Source organism: Haliotis asinina, chromosome 7 (genome assembly GCF_037392515.1).
Source record: "Haliotis asinina isolate JCU_RB_2024 chromosome 7, JCU_Hal_asi_v2, whole genome shotgun sequence".
NCBI classification, from domain to species: domain Eukaryota; kingdom Metazoa; phylum Mollusca; class Gastropoda; order Lepetellida; family Haliotidae; genus Haliotis; species Haliotis asinina.
The window spans coordinates 44126647-44144517 of record NC_090286.1 but is presented as its reverse complement, the minus strand read 5'-3'; the positions used below and the strand labels follow the sequence as shown (position 1 = coordinate 44144517).

Genomic DNA, 17871 nt, shown 5'->3' with positions numbered 1-17871 from the left:
TACTTGTGATCTCTTGGAAATTGATTCGACGTAGATAAATATAACTTATATCAGTCGAATTTATAGTTATAAAACGCGTTGCTCTTGCGGACTAGATGCATTTCAAACTATATTAATGTTAATTGTAAAAATAGTCAGTTTTAGGAAGCATGTGTTTGTCTTCAGCTAAATATATAAATCACGTTCCCACCATTAAAAGGCCTGGCTACGACATCCATAAACAGTACTGCAGTGACTCACAGAAATGCATAAATTGCATGCCTGCTGTTCAACTGTAATGGATTGTTAGCACTCTTGAACACTTGTATGTTTTGAGCTGGTCATCAGATCAAACTACATAAGTAATGTGTAGCTCAAAGTAACTTCAAGAATACATCGACCTATTGGTATTGATTGTTATGTGTTGTATATACGCCACACTCAATAGTCCTGCTATGTGTCGCCGGTTGGGGCAAGACGAACCCGTGACTGACAGTGAAACAGTGAGTACGATTTTCGTAGTTGGGATACGTTGACAGATCTGTAACATATGACAGCACAGCAACATTGAATATCTGATTCAAACATACACGACAAAGACAAAGACAAATATATTATTAAGACAGTTTGCACAACAGAAACCTACTAAACATCAGCTTTAGTGTAATGATAGCCTTATTCTTTCATTCAGTGTTACTAAAAATTATTGGACACGATGACGCAGTACGGACACAATGACGCAATCTCGCACACGATGACGCAATCTCGGACACGATGACGCAGTACGGATAGGATGACGCAATCTCGGACACGATGACGCAATCTCGGACACAATGACGCAATCTCGGACACGATGACGCAATCTCGGACACGATGACGCAGTACGGATAGGATGACGCAATCTCGGACACGATGACGCAATCTCGGACACGATGACGCAATCTCGGACACGATGACGCAGTACGGATAGGATGACGCAATCTCGGACACGATGACGCAATCTCGGACACAATGACGCAATCTCGGACACGATGACGCAGTACGGATAGGATGACGCAATCTCGGACACGATGACGCAATCTCGGACACAATGACGCAATCTCGGACACGATGACGCAATCTCGGACACGATGACGCAGTACGGATAGGATGACGCAATCTCGGACACGATGACGCAATCTCGGACACAATGACGCAATCTCGGACACGATGACGCAGTACGGATAGGATGACGCAATCTCGGACACGATGACGCAATCTCGGACACAATGACGCAATCTCGGACACGATGACGTCATCGAGTCTGACCACCGATCCCGGTAGTCGGTTTTTACGACAGGAATGGTTTACTGAAGATCATTTCTAGCCAGCATCCTCACGGGTATTTTCACCAGGAGGTATATAAGACCATCAAAACGAGAACAACTTTATATTTTGGGTGTTCACTAAAAGGTAGACGTACATGGAAATAGGTGGCACTTGGCTATGTATGTATGGTAGAGGGGGACATTGTATTTCTATGTATATTTGTTGTGCTGTGCTTCCAAATATTGGCAGCAGCTTTTGCTCTCCTATAGTACCTTCCCGAGTGCTTCTGCTTACGCTTTTACAAGAATCAGTGTAGAGTTTCATCATGAAAGTTTGGAATCATTATCGATTAGTTCTTGATATGTACCAAAGTAACTCTATATTCTGATCAAACAAAATTTACAACTAGGGTTTTAGTTAGAGATAACATGGCAAAGAAATTGAAATGAGACATGAATGTTGAACTATGTTGATAGACAATTCCAATCACTTCAAAGAAATTAGAAATGTGTAAAAACGGATGAATTATCTTGACAGAAGTGCCAGTGTACTAAAATCCAAATTGAATCAATCTTTTGATTGTGCTAAAGTCATTTCAAAAACAACTTATCTTGGTAATGCAAGTTGGGGTTAATTAGACACACCGACAAACCAAGCTGATATGATAAAAGTGTTCATTGCGAAGTAAATTAACACCATAACAACCTGTTGGCCCTACCTTGAAACGTAGTACATCAAGGATTGAGGTACACAGACAGTTCAACTTTTCTTGAGCTAAAGAGTGACATTAGAGACAGTTGTGAATATTTCTTATAACTCACGGAAGTTTTGCAAAGTGATATACAGCAGACGTTGTTTGGAGACTATGAAAGCAATGAAAGTTTTAGTTAGTTGTTAATTGATGGCAAACAGTAGGAGTCACCTATTAGCTGTAATGACGGTGCTTAATGCAATGATTTAGTCTGTTCAGGCATGCCTCTTCTGAGCACGTTCCAGAACTTGAAAAACCAATCTTATAGTTTTTGTGTCATGTCTTTTAATCGGGGGCACTTTCTTTTCTTAGCCTTGTGATTAAAGCGTTTGCCCCTGACACCAAGAGCCGATTTCGATTCCCTTATGGGTAATATGCCTGAAGGCCAATTCTGGTCCACTCCACGGACTCAGGTCTTTAGTACTATACTAGTACACACTTGGAGAGAACTGCAATAAAACATCGCTTGAAATTCATAAATGTCAGCAAATAATGGTCATTTAAGATTGATTACTGCTAGATGATGACCCTTTTCATAATTGGCACCATTTTTTAAACCAAATTAACTCCATTTCAGAGTTTGTATTATTTTGATGCAACACCATGTTTCGCAAGTGTTTCTCTGTATTGTACACAGAAGAGTTAAACATTTTCACCTTCAACAAAATCAGAAAACTGTCTCTAGAATCTTTTTAGTACAGAAAGGTCCATCATAGAAGTAGTATTGCTGTATGTTAGACTGCGAAAACTACACATTGACAATCATTATTGATATAAAGCGAGTAACAGTGCTAAGTTGGCGTGATATTTCTTGTTCGTGGTCTTTAATGTCAAAGGGCACGACGATCATTTGGAGGACTTCAAAGAAGATTCACCAAGTTTTCAGACGGATGATGATGGAGGAAAATTTACGGAAATAAATCTTGGGTGATGATTCATCTCATGTGTAATGACACCACGTGTACATCATTAGAGCATGATTCAGACTACATATAGTTGCGTTCGGACTTTGAAGCTGTCTTAGAAGAAATAAGCCTTAGGGTTCGCGTTTTCGTACACAATCAAACGGTCCGGTGTAAAGATTTGTGACGTAAATCATGTTGAGACATTTCGGGCTTAAGTGTTATTATGACTTTTTAAAAATATGAATCCGTACATGTTCTTCAAATATGGTTCATACTAATTTTTAACACAAAATACATACTTGAGCCCTATCCTATGGGCTATGATTATGGTTCAAACGGAGAGGTTCATCTATCAACACATGATAAGTAGACTTGGTCATGTCTCATAAATGCCAATTTGGTCTTTAGGTCGGAACAAGGTATGTTACACTTATGAATACTGTATTGATGAATATTGTATTGCTATCGTAATACAAACATAGAAAATGTGGGAAAATATGTGTTAAACTTTTGAGCAAAAGTGAAGTTGTTGTTCAACGTAAGGCGACGTTTGGTGTAATATGAAGGTTCATCGGCCAGGTTGGTGGCACTGCTATGTGTCGGCGGTCTATACATAATCGAGTATCCAGAGATTGACATCATTAATATTAGCATCGACTTACGCATTTGGGAAGCAATGTCAACCAAGTGAACGAGACTCACCACCTGATCCAGTGACTGGAGACCAAATATAAAACGGATATTTTCGTTTTTTGTAAAGCAGTGACCGAAAGAATACCTGTCAATTCAAGACTGTTAGCCCCTTTCCGTCAAACCATCTATGTGACAGTTATTATTCTCCCAGCCATTGTTACTGAAGACTAACGCTTGACCAGACTGTAACCATATACTTGCAGACTGTCATCTGTAATTGTCATCTCACTGCTACTTTTGAAAATAGAGAGTGTAGGAGTTGGGTTAATGTACAATCTTATTGTGGGTAGGGAGTGTGAATTGACGTTGGTTTTGGGTTTTGGTATTGAAAGTTTACTACTGTCTTAAAACCCATGAACTATGATCATTCGTCTTGCGCAACAGTAAGGAGACAGACTTATGAAATATTGCACATGCCACTGATGTTCTACTGCTACTGTCATCTTAGTGCTGCCATTATCTATATTTGTTATTACTCTGATACTAAACGAATTCTAGCCTGGATTGTCACACGTATCCTTAACACGGATTGTAGTCAAACTGTGATCCGCTAAAACAATGGCCCACTACAATTTGTCTTCTGAAAGTATACCTTCATCTGACTGTGCAACATTTTGAAAACTTTCCGTGAAGTTTTTAATTTCGTGAATGATATTCATACATTCTTTCACTGCGAGTGAAAAAGTTAAGGTAATTTAATAAGAGTATTATTCGCAAGGTTGGCAAAAGAACTCAACATGGTTTCCGAACTAATCGCGGAATAAAACATAAATTTAATTTCGTATAATCCCTACACAATTCCTGGAAATGGTTTGAAAATAACGTTTGCCAAACCGTTCTCAGACAATAAAGACGGATAAGAAAATTAATCTTCCTGAAAGCTGATTCATCAAATCAGAGAGAGTAGTGTTGGTTAGAATAATGCATAACACTGTTGTTAGCACTCCGCTATGTTATAGGTCATCAATCTTTGGGTTTAGTATACGTCGTAATGCATGAACGTTGTTCGACGGCAGCGTAAACTTGGAAATTAAGCAGGATATATGCTCACACTATTGTCAATTTGTAGGATTGTCTGACACAGACTAGTAAAGATTACAGACAGCAGTCATATGGATGGAATATCGCCGACATTTGGGCTAAATCGATGAAGCTTTACTGAATTGAAAAGGCTTTAATGAATTGCAAAAGACTAGTCCTAATATTGTTAAAACTAATTGTGGTTCCTTCAAATCTTCGTATGCGTAAGAAGTTAAATATATATTTATATTTCATATAGATAGATAGATAGATAGATAGATAGATAGATAGATAGATAGATAGATAGAGAGAGAGAGAGAGAGAGAGAGAGGGGGGGGAGAGAATAGTCAGAAGTGCGTATATTTAGTTTCGATATAAGCGTTGCGTGTCCGTAACAAACAAGGTTCGCTGCAAGATGGTGACAATTTAGGTCACAATTCAACTGTGCTGGGTATTCACCAGGACTTTTGTTCTGAGTTATGGCGACCTGTAATGCTGACGATGTTTTATGTAATCGAAACCGGGGAGGCAGTCCGTCACACCTCGCTTGAGGCTTTATAATGTTTTGTGGACCTTTCGACAGTTCATATTGATTTAGTTGAATACGAACAGACGAAGATTAGCTGAAGAAATCTATAACGGTTAAAAAAGAAGGTTATTCCTTCAGATATTGATGGAGACAGTAGTTTGAGAAGATATATTGGAAGCCTAAATGAAAAAATGGCTCAATAATGAAGACACAAACTGACAAGCCGACGTATCTGCTTGTCCTGTGTTTTTTTTTTTTTTTTGTTGTTTTTTATTCCCAGGATATGTTTTACGATTTACATTTCGCCGTGTTCTTAATATGTTCACACAGTCCCAAACAAGTAACAAAAACAGAGTAAGTTGTGACAGTGACGGCAGTGACTGTGTGTAGTTTTACGCCGATTGATTTGTTTCAATATACAAGCAGGCTGAGAACACCAGAAATGTACAGGGTACCCATGTGAGGAATCAAACTCGGATTGTCGGCGCGACGAGCAAACCACATGGGTACCGCACAACCCTCAAATGATAGTAACTCTAGTGAGTACTAAGATTTTGTTTATCAACACATTTGTAAAAGAAGTGTACAATGAAAGGATGCCATGTTTGGCATATGCTCATTGCAGGAACAACATCGACTGACTGTAGAAAGACGACACGGCTTCGGACGTAGCCGCCGTTTTCAAGATCCATTTATCGGGGCGTGAACTATGCAACTATCCGGGGGTAAGTCCACCATTTGTAATAGGTTTCAACAGGTTCGCCTCGTATGTGGTAGACAGACATCCGCTGCTTCAGAAAAACATACCAAGATTGCGTAGGATTCAAGAGCAGACAGTGAGAAACCGTCAACGGATATTCACCATAGACGACCTGTTCGGAACGTCATCGGCTGTGACGTAAATGACATCACCGACACAGAGTGACAATTTTAGTGACGAGTCGCGCTTTTTCATCTTTTTTTTCAGAAAGACGTCATGTTTACAGAGCACATGGTGAGCGTTATGATCAAAACAGCACGGAAAGGAAGTGATTTGGTAGAGAGACAGTGTAGTGACGTAGGCCACCATCTTCCATATCGGTAAAACAGACTCGGTAGAGGTCCAGGGAAATCTAACGGCACAATGTTACGCGGATGACCGCCTTCGGTCTTCCCCGAAACAAACGTCATATTTCAACACAACACATGACCTCACACGCCAAAACTGACAACTGCCTTTTTTCACTAAACCACAACATCCATGTACTTCCAACCCGAAGGGGACAGAATATACAGAGAACAGATGACCTTCATCTTGACATTTGGTTGTAATGTTTCATGATAAACTGCAGTCAGTGACACTGACTTGTGCCAAATGTGAATATCTGATCTGATAATTATTTAGATAATTCATAACGTATATTTCTGAAAAATATTTCTTTATTCTATTTTGCAGAATATATTTAAGATGCCATAATTTTCTATTCAGTGCATACAAGATGCAAAAATGTTAAGTGTCAGGTGAAAGGTATATATGTAATTGTCATCATGTTGACATCTATATATTTACTTGAATACAGACACTATTTTCTGTGAACAAACACATTTCCCCGATGTCCCTTTAGAGATTAAGTTTAGGATATAGGAAAACGTTGCGGAGGTTTATGTTGTTAGAAAGTCACAAAAACCAGGCCTGACCAGCCGATCGCTCACCTCGTGTGAAAAGCATATTTTGTAGGCTCAATCCTTCTCCCGAAATAATACACTGATTCATCGTGAGTTGAAAGCGGATCATAATTCACGGAGCTGCCTCTGATAATGAATTGTCTAGCATGAGAATAAACTGGGGTTTGGCACCAGTGAGTAGCGTTCACACCTGGAGAAACCTGAACGCCACCATCCACAGACGTGATGCATTACACAAACACCCACCACACAGTAACAGGCAACATAGGGTCAGATATAGTGGGGACGAGTTTCAGTCATGACACCAGAGTTTTCTTGGACCTCAGGAGGTAGCTGCAAAGAGGAATCTGGACCACAATCGATGATGTGTCTCAAAAGAGTGCCGAGTAATGCTGATATATACGACAGGAGCTCCAAGGAAGTTAAGTGAGGGGAATTGATAAGTTGCATTGCTCTGTCAGAAATCCAATGAAGATTAAGATAGTAAATCTCCTGTAACCCACCACCCACCAGGGCTTTCGAGGAACTATTACCGCCGGTTGTCGGAAGTAATTCTTTTATGCGCCTCCCGTGTGTAAAATAAAGATTCAAATGCCTTCTCAAGCTATTCTTTTCAGTGCAGGAAACTTTAAGGATTTTAAGGAAAGCACAACCTAATGTCCCTTAAAGGGATTCTTGAAAGTCACATTAAAGGGCCTGCATCATAGTAATACAAGGATGGTTCGATTATTAACGATATGAGATGTACGTGTAGTACATTACCTTTACGGAAATTTATCATATCCATTTGCTACCACACAGAATTTGATTGAACAAAAAGTATCAAATATTATAAAATCTCTTACTTTTATCTGGCTTCAGAGACAAGGGTCAATGGTCTGTGTTAAGCTTCCATCGCCTACAGGTAGTTCATGTCTAAATGAAGCAGCTCTAAACGACTGGATCGACTTGAACTATGGCTTTTGTTATGAGAGGATGTTTTTTATCATTGATTAAGTGATAGTTATCACTGGGTCACAATGTTTTGAGTTTTGAGTTTGAGTTGTGGGTCATATTTTATATCACGGTAATAGCATTTTTAGCGGAAGACCTTTTTAGATAGTGCTCCAGAGTTACCTGCCCTTGGCAGTAAATTGTTTACTTTCTATTCTCGAACGTTCTGGCGACAGCCATGGCTGGCTCGAATGTTCCCGATGCTGTGTTGTATATATAAAGGTTAATTCGACACGGAAAACTTACACTCGGAATTACTGCCTCTGCCTATCTGCCGACTGTCAACAATAACCGACCTGCAACCTACATCCAAGATTGACACTCCACGCCTGACTGCTCGCAGTTGAAACAAGCTCCATTCATTCTCTTGCTCTGTAATTCCAAGATTCTGGTGAGTTAATATTTTATACCTTAGACTTGTGACTCAAATGCATTGTGCTAGAAGCTGTATTGTGATTCATTGTAACTTGCTCATTGTTTGTTCAATATATTATGAATATTTTCGACTTTTCTGTGTTATATTTTTGCTGGCTCAGAGGGAATTTCTTGTAACTTTTGTCCCGGCAGTTTATTAACCTTAACACTGCTAAAGCGTCCGCTCGTCATGCTGAAGACAATGGTTACAACGTCCATTTCTGGTGTCCCCCGCCATGATATTGCTGGAATATTGCTAAAAGCGGCGTAAAACCATACTCACTCAAAACGACGGAGTCATATAAATAATGTAACACTTCAGAGAAAAAATCCCACATTCGGGTGTCTTATATAAGCAAAGGGCAGTGCCATGATCATACGACATCCTCTATGACAGCAAGGTCAGTTGTATGATTGTACATTGCATTAAATAAGAAGAAGAGTGATGAAACCTGGTAATTGTTTTGTTAACAACTTTAATAGTGAGCACATGCAACTAAGAACAAAAGCAAGCCCAGAACTGATGACATAGCGCGCAAGTACAAGGGAGATAATCCACTAAGGTTAAAGTTGCCAACCACATTATGAATAACAACACAGTAATCATGAAATACAGTTTCCCCTTTCTTCGGTCTCATCCGAAACACAAGCAAGACAAAACAGGGAAATGCTTCGAAAGATTTTCGTCAACGATACCCACGTTTGGAAACTTTCGCCTAACTTCGAACATACAAGCCACTTGGAAGCTTTAAAGTGATTAGGTTTCACCAAACCGACCAGGTTTAACCTCCGATTTACATGATGTAATTGTTATACATTCCGATTACACCGTGTATTACCTTTACCCATACAACACGCTATTGTAAGATAGTTTAGCTGGTCTGGGAGAATTCTTATAAGGTATGAGAGGCATTTCAGTCATATGTATGAGTCTTCAGAGACTACTAAACAGGTCAGTGCCAGTAGTATAATATCAGCTCTTTTTTCATGTATTCAAGCAAATGAGCCAAATTGTAAATAATAGCATCGTTCTTACCTACGTCTGAGAGTAATTACGTATCTCAGTGGAACACACGGACCTCGCCGACACAATCAAGATGTACAGGGGAGGAATTAACAGCGTCAGGGTGATTTAAGTAACTGCCTGCACACCTCTGGGGGTGTATCTATGTCGTAATTATACAAATACGAGCGACAAAACCCTCCTTACGTACGCAAGAAATGCCTTTCGAAATCAGAGCTGATCGCACGCCTTCGACCACAGAACATATATGCCAACAAAGCAAATGGTTGCAAGGTTGATGTGTGTAGGAGGACTAGACCCTTGTTAAAACATGTTGTTAAAGGCGATTTAATGGGTTTAACGGTGGTTGTCGACGTCTGTTTGGTTCAGACACTATTATTTGTATTTCTAGGTAAAATGACACCATTTACGTTGGAACCACACCTCTCATGGTGAAGATCTGACGAAGCAATCCTCTGAAGCCCAGAGTGTCTGCTCAGTCTGAATGGAGGACGAATCGAATCATTAGCCAAGCAAATGTCACCACTATACAGCTGCTTCGAAATGTCAAAATATGACGATTCCAACGACATCAAAATCTTGGCACCCGACACAAACACATGCACAGGCACGCCAACCGTCTGAGTGAGTGAGTGAGTTGTTTTTTACGATGGTGAATCAAACAAAAGTCTCCGGCGTTACTGTCCAACACTTTAACCACTAGGCTAGCCCGTCGCCGCTGAACCCTCTCAACATCAACAAGACACACCAAAACGACGACAAAATAGGGGACTAAGTTAAGTGCTGGTGAGTCATATTTAAGAATGTCCTGTACATGTTCTCCTTCAACATTTTGACAGATTTATTGTGACCTGTTGTAACCCGGGTTATAAATACACATGTAGTCCCTTCCTCTCATTATATTCATACTAATGGTTAGACGGTGACGCTCAGACATGACAAGATACCAGAATACACAACTTCATGGTGGAACGAATATATTTGTATGAGTGATTAAACAGTAGTTCATGTGCATAATTATGTAACAATGTATGTGTCCAGTAAAGATATTATATAGAAGACTTACAATTCTTCTGATAGACAGGCAAAGACGCAGCAACATTAACTATGTTTTACCACACAAAACAATACAAAATATTTGATTGGCGTCTCACCATTTACACAGTGGAAAGAAAACACAATAAGCATGTGAGAGATGACGTACAACCGTCAACCAGAGTGGTTTATGAGAGACAATTAAACAAAGTATACGTTACATAATAGAGGATACATAAAGTAATAAGAAATATATATTCATATAAACACATTCATTCCACATTTACATGCAAACATCTACCCACAGAACGGTGTTACATGTCACTTTCCAGTAAATGTTTATATTATGCGATGTTTACATGTACTTTTGACGCAAAAATGTATCTTTGTGTGTGATCGTATAAAGGTTTAGTATAGCGTTACGTAGACTGAGATGTCATGACCTGTTTTCGAAAGTGGAAGATTTAAAAATGTCACAAAAGCAAATAGAACTTGCAATCTTTAAGATCTTATCCATATGGAAGATGAATATAATTTTCTTTTAATATGCTCTGCTTTTATTTTCCTAAGAAAGTTGTTTGTAAAGAGACATTATTTTGTCCATCCAAAACTTTATAAAGGACAAGATATGATAGAGGCTAGGCCCTTATTGGCCCACAACATGTCATGATTATCAAAATCTTACAACATGATAATTTTAGCATAAAAAGGGCTAAATTAATTGTTGAAGTTACCCACAATTGCTTTTTCATGTTTTTAGTGTTGTTATTTTTCCTCTTTGAAGACCTCAAAGTTAACATATTTTACAATGTCTTCTAGAAACCTACATTTTCTGATTTTCAGAGTGATAGAAAAGTGTGAGCAAAAGCATGACCCATCCCATTTTTTCACCACATATGGTGAGAGTAAATTAGAATCCACACCTAAAAACTTGTGGTCACGCTTTTGCTCACATCAAAATGTTTAAAAAAGTATTTTTTTCTGTTTATGAAATTGCCCAATACAACATCTAAAAAAATAAACATTGACATAAAATAACATCTTTAAAACTATCCATCACATTTACACATCTATGCCAACCATACATTATATTTTGAATGGTTTTGTGCTCTACAATACACATATCAAACATCTTTATTAAAACTGTCAATATCATAAGGCACTCGCAAGGCTGATTTACGTGATGTAAACATTGGTTTTGCTTGCTGGTTTCTGCTAGAAAAGTAAGAAGATGTCTGAAGATTTTCAAAATATGAGCACTGTAAAGGTGAGAATCTTTGTTAATGTTATTATGTCAGAATTTGATCATAGTTGTTCTATCATCTGTTTATCAAACACTTTTGAGTCACCTGTCACTGTCAAAATAACACTGCCATTCAACAGGATTGCCATGTATAAACATATACATTTCCAAGAACTTATGTACCTTGATGTTTCCAAAAAACATATTAGATTTCATTTAACTACACATAACTGTATGAAAAAGATTTTTTTTAGCTAGAATAAGAACATTGTAGAATAAGAACATTGTATCAAAGTCTAGCAGATGATGAACACAAACAGACGTCAAGTGATACCTTGTTGTAAAGTGTATTATATATGCATGTTGTCAGACATGCAGCCTCAAATCCATGTAACTTTGTTCTCTTTTTTTCAAAGTTTGTTTTTGTCAAGTCTACAATGTTTAACTTAACTGTTTCACATCAAAACCAAATATTGTATTTTTTTTCTTAAGTTTGGTAATCTATATGTTACAGTACTGTTGAAACAAGCTTTAATTAACATCAAGTAAATCTTTTCTTAAGCCTGAAGACACTCACCATCCAACTTTTCAAGTCGTTCTCGTTGCCTTTGTTCCCAATATTTAAAAATTGATATTTTACATATTTTTATCTACTTTAGGTTGATACGCTCTTGAATGCTGCACTTCTTGACAGTGAATCAGAAACCGAGATTGACAGCTGTGTGAATGAAGAGTAATAGTGGGTGTTTTGTATCTTTAAAGTGGATAACTTGTGAATAATTACTCTGTGAAGTCTTTTGAATACTGATATTAACACTTGCATGGTGTTAACAGGAACCTGTGCCGACAATGTAAGTTCACCCAAAATGGACCCCTTTGAGGATAGTAGCCTTTCAGTAGTGGAAACAACTTGAGACGAGAGATGTCTTGTTGGATGTTTGAGGTGTGTTGCGTTTGTGTTCAGCAAATTTCACGAACTACAAAATTCTTCATACTTCGTTTTCTCTGTGTATAAATCTGTGTCAAAATCATGACGAAACTGACAGACGTCAAATATTGCTGAAGTTGACTCAAGTACAGCTGAAAAGAAGTGTAAGCAGGTATAACTGTTTGTTTATTTGTGTCAGCTGTCTAAAGCAATCCAGTGATCAACAGCATGAACATCAATCTGCGCAGTTGGGATATGATATATGTGTCAATGAAGACAGCGAACCTGAAAACCCGATCACGTTAGTCGCCTCTTACTATGAGCATGGGTTAGTGAGGAAGAGTTCTAACACGGATCTTCATGAGGATGTCTTACGTCAAGGGACTTGTTCTCACAGAAAGCCTGTACATAGTTCGGCGTCACATGCAAAATCTGTGTCACTGGTGTTTACGGTTCTATTCCTCCATCTGTTGGGACTAACGTACAAGCACCGAGATGATAGGCTTCGTTTATACCAGCAGGCACCATGGAATGACAATTATGGATTTCCAACTTTCGTCTACTCGGTTCTTCGTTCTGAAAATGATCTGTCCCCAGTATAAAGTCCAGATGCATCTTCCACTTTCCAAACTGTTTTCAAATGTGATTATTGGTGTCTTGATATTGACTTCGTTTATATCACTCCCTCAAAATAACAGTGCACATCTATATCACGCGTTCCCTAAAATAGTATTGTATCTAAATGTAGGACTCATTTAGTAAATAATGGCGTCCAGTTAAAGTTTTAAACTGTAAATCTGGTGTTAATCAACGTCGTACGGAATGGCAATGGCTACACATATGTACCCCATCAGGAACACATTGACCCAGACGGAAGGGCATTCCCAACATAATTCAAGCAGAGTTTCGATGCAAGAACTGAACTTAATCATGGCCAGGCAATGCTGACGTCTTTCTGTGACTTCGATGTCAGTTCCCATTGTCGTTTAAGACGTGCCCTGTCAGATCGCATTGCGAAATTATATTGCGAAATATGAAGAAAAAAAGGAATGTTTGATACTTCAGACAATTACATAGTATTTTGGGATCGCGCACATTCATGAGTTTGGTCTTTACCCACTGTTCAATTTAGCTAAGCACTTACCAAGCTTTCTTGCGAGAAACGTATGGTAAAATGTAATGTATATTTTCTGCAATTCAATGCTGGGCCTAATGGTAGCTTCAGTGCCGTTAACCTTTCAATCTTTTTCCAGTGCCGGAATATTTTAGGTTCAGAAATGAATCAGAATCACGTTATTACAGAGGACAGCGCGTTAGGCTTCCACGATGACACTGCGGTACTCTTTTCGCGCACAAGTGTTTCGTGTAAGTTCGATAGATTGCAAAGCGCTATATTAAAATAGTATTGAGGATTTCTCCAACCTTTTTAGCAACAATCATATGTAGTGCCAGGCCATTTTGATATAACGGTAGCTACGCCCCTGGCGAGAAACTCGGGGTCATAATTACGTCCTTTATTAATTATCCAGTTTAATGGCTACTTTCCTCAGATGATTGCTGATCAATTAGAATGTTGTGTTTAGAGCTTAACATCATATGATACAATTTCTGTGAGGTTGTTGGTGGAGCGAGGTAATCGTTGAGGCACTTACTTAATGCTGGCATTGCTGCTTGGCATTGTTGTGTGGATCTCGATAGGGTTAGTTCCAATAAAAGTGGTTTAGTTTTCGACGTGACTGATCTTGTGTTCAGCTTTGGCTAGGGAAGGGTGAGGGGGATTCAATCATTCAATTTAAAAACCAATACAGTAATACTACGAGTCAGTGAACGTAGGTTGGAAGCCCGAGGGAACACTGGTCGTGAAACGTATGTCACTTTACTTTGAGTTCGTCTGTCACGGTTGTCACGGTTGTCACGGCTGTAACGTTGGTGAGTGTCTGAAGTTGACTTAACGCTCGGTCCATCTAGAAGCCGACCGGGAACTGTTGCCAGAAGATCGAATAGCGAGCAAATAGGATTTGATAGCGACGAGGAGATAATAATCAATAGTAGAAACAGACATTCTTGTAATGAAAAATGAAGTGAAGTTTATGAGACGAACGCAGAGGCACATAACAGGGATTATTGAGAAGTTCGACAAATAATTGGTGAGTGTGTCGGGGATGGCGTGGTGGGGGTGGGGTGGGGTTGGGGGTATTTTCTGTGCATATCTGCATCACATACCTAGTGTAATGACAAAATCCAGTGATTGACATCATGAGCATCGACCTACATACTTAGCATACAGTATCATGTTTCGACCAAGTAAGCAAAGGTGACAACCCGATCCGGTTTCTTGTCTCGCCCGGCAAGCATGGACTACTGAAGACACATCATAATCCGGATATTCACTGGTCGTCTTTGATCTTTTGATCTCCGGATCAAACTGTCACCTGCTTTGGAAAATCCCCTTGTGGAGATGCAGCTTAAGCTGAATGAAGCTGCGACTTAAGAGTGGGTAGCCTCCTCTAGTGCCTTCTTTCACGTTAAGCGGGCAGCCAAGGAATAAGGTGTGTTCTCTAACAAACTTTATCGATGTTATCTAATATGTTATCTAATATGTTATCTATTATGTTATCTATTATGTTATCTATTGACATTTCAGCTGAGATAAAAATCATTTCAGATCAGATAATGATAGTGTGGTGAACGTGGAACGTGCGCACACGTTCCTTAAATACGTGTTATCACATTGATGAGTGAGTGTGGTTTTACGCCACTTAAAGGAATATTCAAGCAATATCACTATCAGGGAACCCATAAATGAGCTTCACACATTTCACCCATGTGGGGAATCGAATTCGGGTTTTCAGCGTGACGCACGGAAGTTATAACCAATAGGCTACCACACAAGATGTTTTAACGTGAAAGTTATATTTTGTTTGTTTGCTTACACACAGAACACCTCGATATTACAAAGGAGGACGGTTTTTATAGCGGACCAGTGATCAATATACAGAACATTGTTCAGTGGTCTCAATTCTCGGGCCTGTCCACTGGAAATGAGGTGATGATGTTCCTGTCACTTATAAGGGACATAACTTATAAGGGACATATAACTCCACACAGGGAATTGCTGGGCAACCGCACCTCCCACTTGACTACGGAGCAATAACTACACACAGCCATATGCATACTGTTTCCCCAATGTCAATTAGACGTGAAACAGGCAGGTATGCGGAATATGTTAGGGCATATATCATTACCACTGACCACATACATACAATACCATCACACCTCTTTGAAGTTCTAATACCACAACAAAACGGTTTATTACCAAACCATGCGTCTGAAGAACCACAAAACTAACAGCAGACACATGGCAACGACTATTCACAGTGAGTACGATTTCCCAATAACGTGTGCGTTTATACCTCTGTTGAAATAATAGCGAGAAAATGAACACATTGTACGTTTTACTACTGCCCTTGCCGTGAACCGGTTTCGCCGCTCATAAATATTCCATGACCCTTTAAAGGTATGTTTTCTTCTGCCAAAGCGTCAAGTTATCCGTTTTGTGAACGGAAAGGAGTTTATAACATCGAAATGCTGTTAACTGCCAAAACCAGACAATATCCGATCCCTTGGACAGTGATCGATCTCAGCTGATTTCAATATCACGCAGAGAGCTATGAACATGTATTCCATTCCATCCGGGGAACAGCTCTGCATATGGAAATTGGAAGCAATTATGGCACTAATGCATACAATTACTATTCAACCTGCTACGGATGATTGAAGCTCACTCGTGTGTTAAACATGGGTTTTATTACCAGTCTTCTAGGCTTCCTAGGAAATATGTCGAAGGCATATTGTTGAAATAGCTGACTCTAACCCGTGTGTGCGCTATGTGTGTATATGTGTGAGGTGTGCACCCGCTTGTATTCTACAAGCACTTATTTGATAAATACATTGTTCTCTGTTCTCATAAAAATGCGTGCTCAGTGCGCTGCTTTCCTTCCACTAGGACGAAGTTGCTGTTTCCAGCGAAAGTTTGCATTCCCTTTTCGAAATGGTGAATATAATCGTTTATTAATGACTAGAAATAAATGTGTATGCTTTTCCATGATAAGAAGTTTGTCTATATACACGATATGTAATTATTTCCCTATAGGCCTAGAAGGGATTGCAATAGTTCTTTTATATCTTTGATGACACGGATCAAGATCGGGAAGATCAGTAACGCTTGCTCAGCCATGTTTGTCGTAAAAGGCGACTATCGGGATATGGTGGTCAGACTCGCTGACCAGGTGATACATGTCAGCATGTCAGCGGTTCCCAGTTGCGGAGATCGAAGCTCATACTTTTGATCAGTGGCCTGTCTGGTCCAGAGTGGATTATCTACAGACATCCGATATATATATATATATGTAGGATAGGACTAGCCAATAATATCACCGATAACGATCAGTAGTGTGTGCAGTATTTCCTAGGTCTGTTTACAAGTCCACCATCTCCTCGTTCGTCTTATATCGCATATGGGATATAGTAAACACAGCATACACAAACACTATTATAAATAAGCAGTGGGACGAATGACAAAAAAAACCTTCGTGACATTTGAACATTTGCTTGAATTTTATGTTCATTAAACAGAAGCAAAACCAAACCAATGATCAGGTTTAGCACAGTAATAGGTTTAGGAGCCATGGTCAGATGCACTATACCAGCACACGTATGGATTTTCCAAGATTTTTAGTTTACGTTAAGTTGTAATAATATCGTAAACATCTCAATCCAATTCGATTTATTTTATCATTCCGACAATGGTTAAATTTGTAATTCTACTGAATATTCTACTGTAAGTATTATCACAGTGGTACCTAAGTAGTGGTTCCAGGTGTTCGTGCCAAAACTGACAATGCGGACTGGTCGAGCGAGTACAAGCAACAGGTCGGCATTGCTGCATCTTTAAGCTGATAAAAATCTCAGTAATATTATTTTACTTTTCAAAACGTCGTCTTACTTGACTCACTTTTTTCAGTTGTGCCCGTTAAGATTTAGTTTGGTTGTCCGTGAGGCGACTGTGACCGTATCAGTCAATTATCGCAAAAACGTAGGGTGGGCGAGGATGGTGTTCATCATTGGAGTGTCTGGTCCAGACTTGAGTATTTACAGACCGCAGCCACACACACAACAAACAAACAAGCTGCGAGGCTCACAATACTGTTTATGCACAGTGTATGTTTGATATTTTACGAGTGCTTCTTACGTTTCGGGTTTCCGTAGGATCAGTCTCTGCTTTGTTGGTCTGTCGTTCGTATTGTGACAGACATACTAGCGCCCCTATCAAACATGTTGCAGTTGTCAGGGACAATTACATATAGTGGCAATTCGAATCTTTC

General features: G+C 39.2%; 1 protein-coding gene across 1 annotated transcript in view; it reads left to right on the top strand.

The window, feature by feature from the left end:
• The window catches only part of LOC137292018 (QRFP-like peptide receptor), an 83844-nt gene extending 71548 nt beyond the window's left edge, over window positions 1-12296 (top strand). Inside the window, exon 4 of the mRNA XM_067823571.1 lies at window positions 12219-12296. Within this exon, the coding sequence (XP_067679672.1) occupies window positions 12219-12296 (78 nt within the window). The remainder of the gene's footprint in view (window positions 1-12218) is intronic.
• Window positions 12297-17871: the final 5575 nt, after the last annotated feature.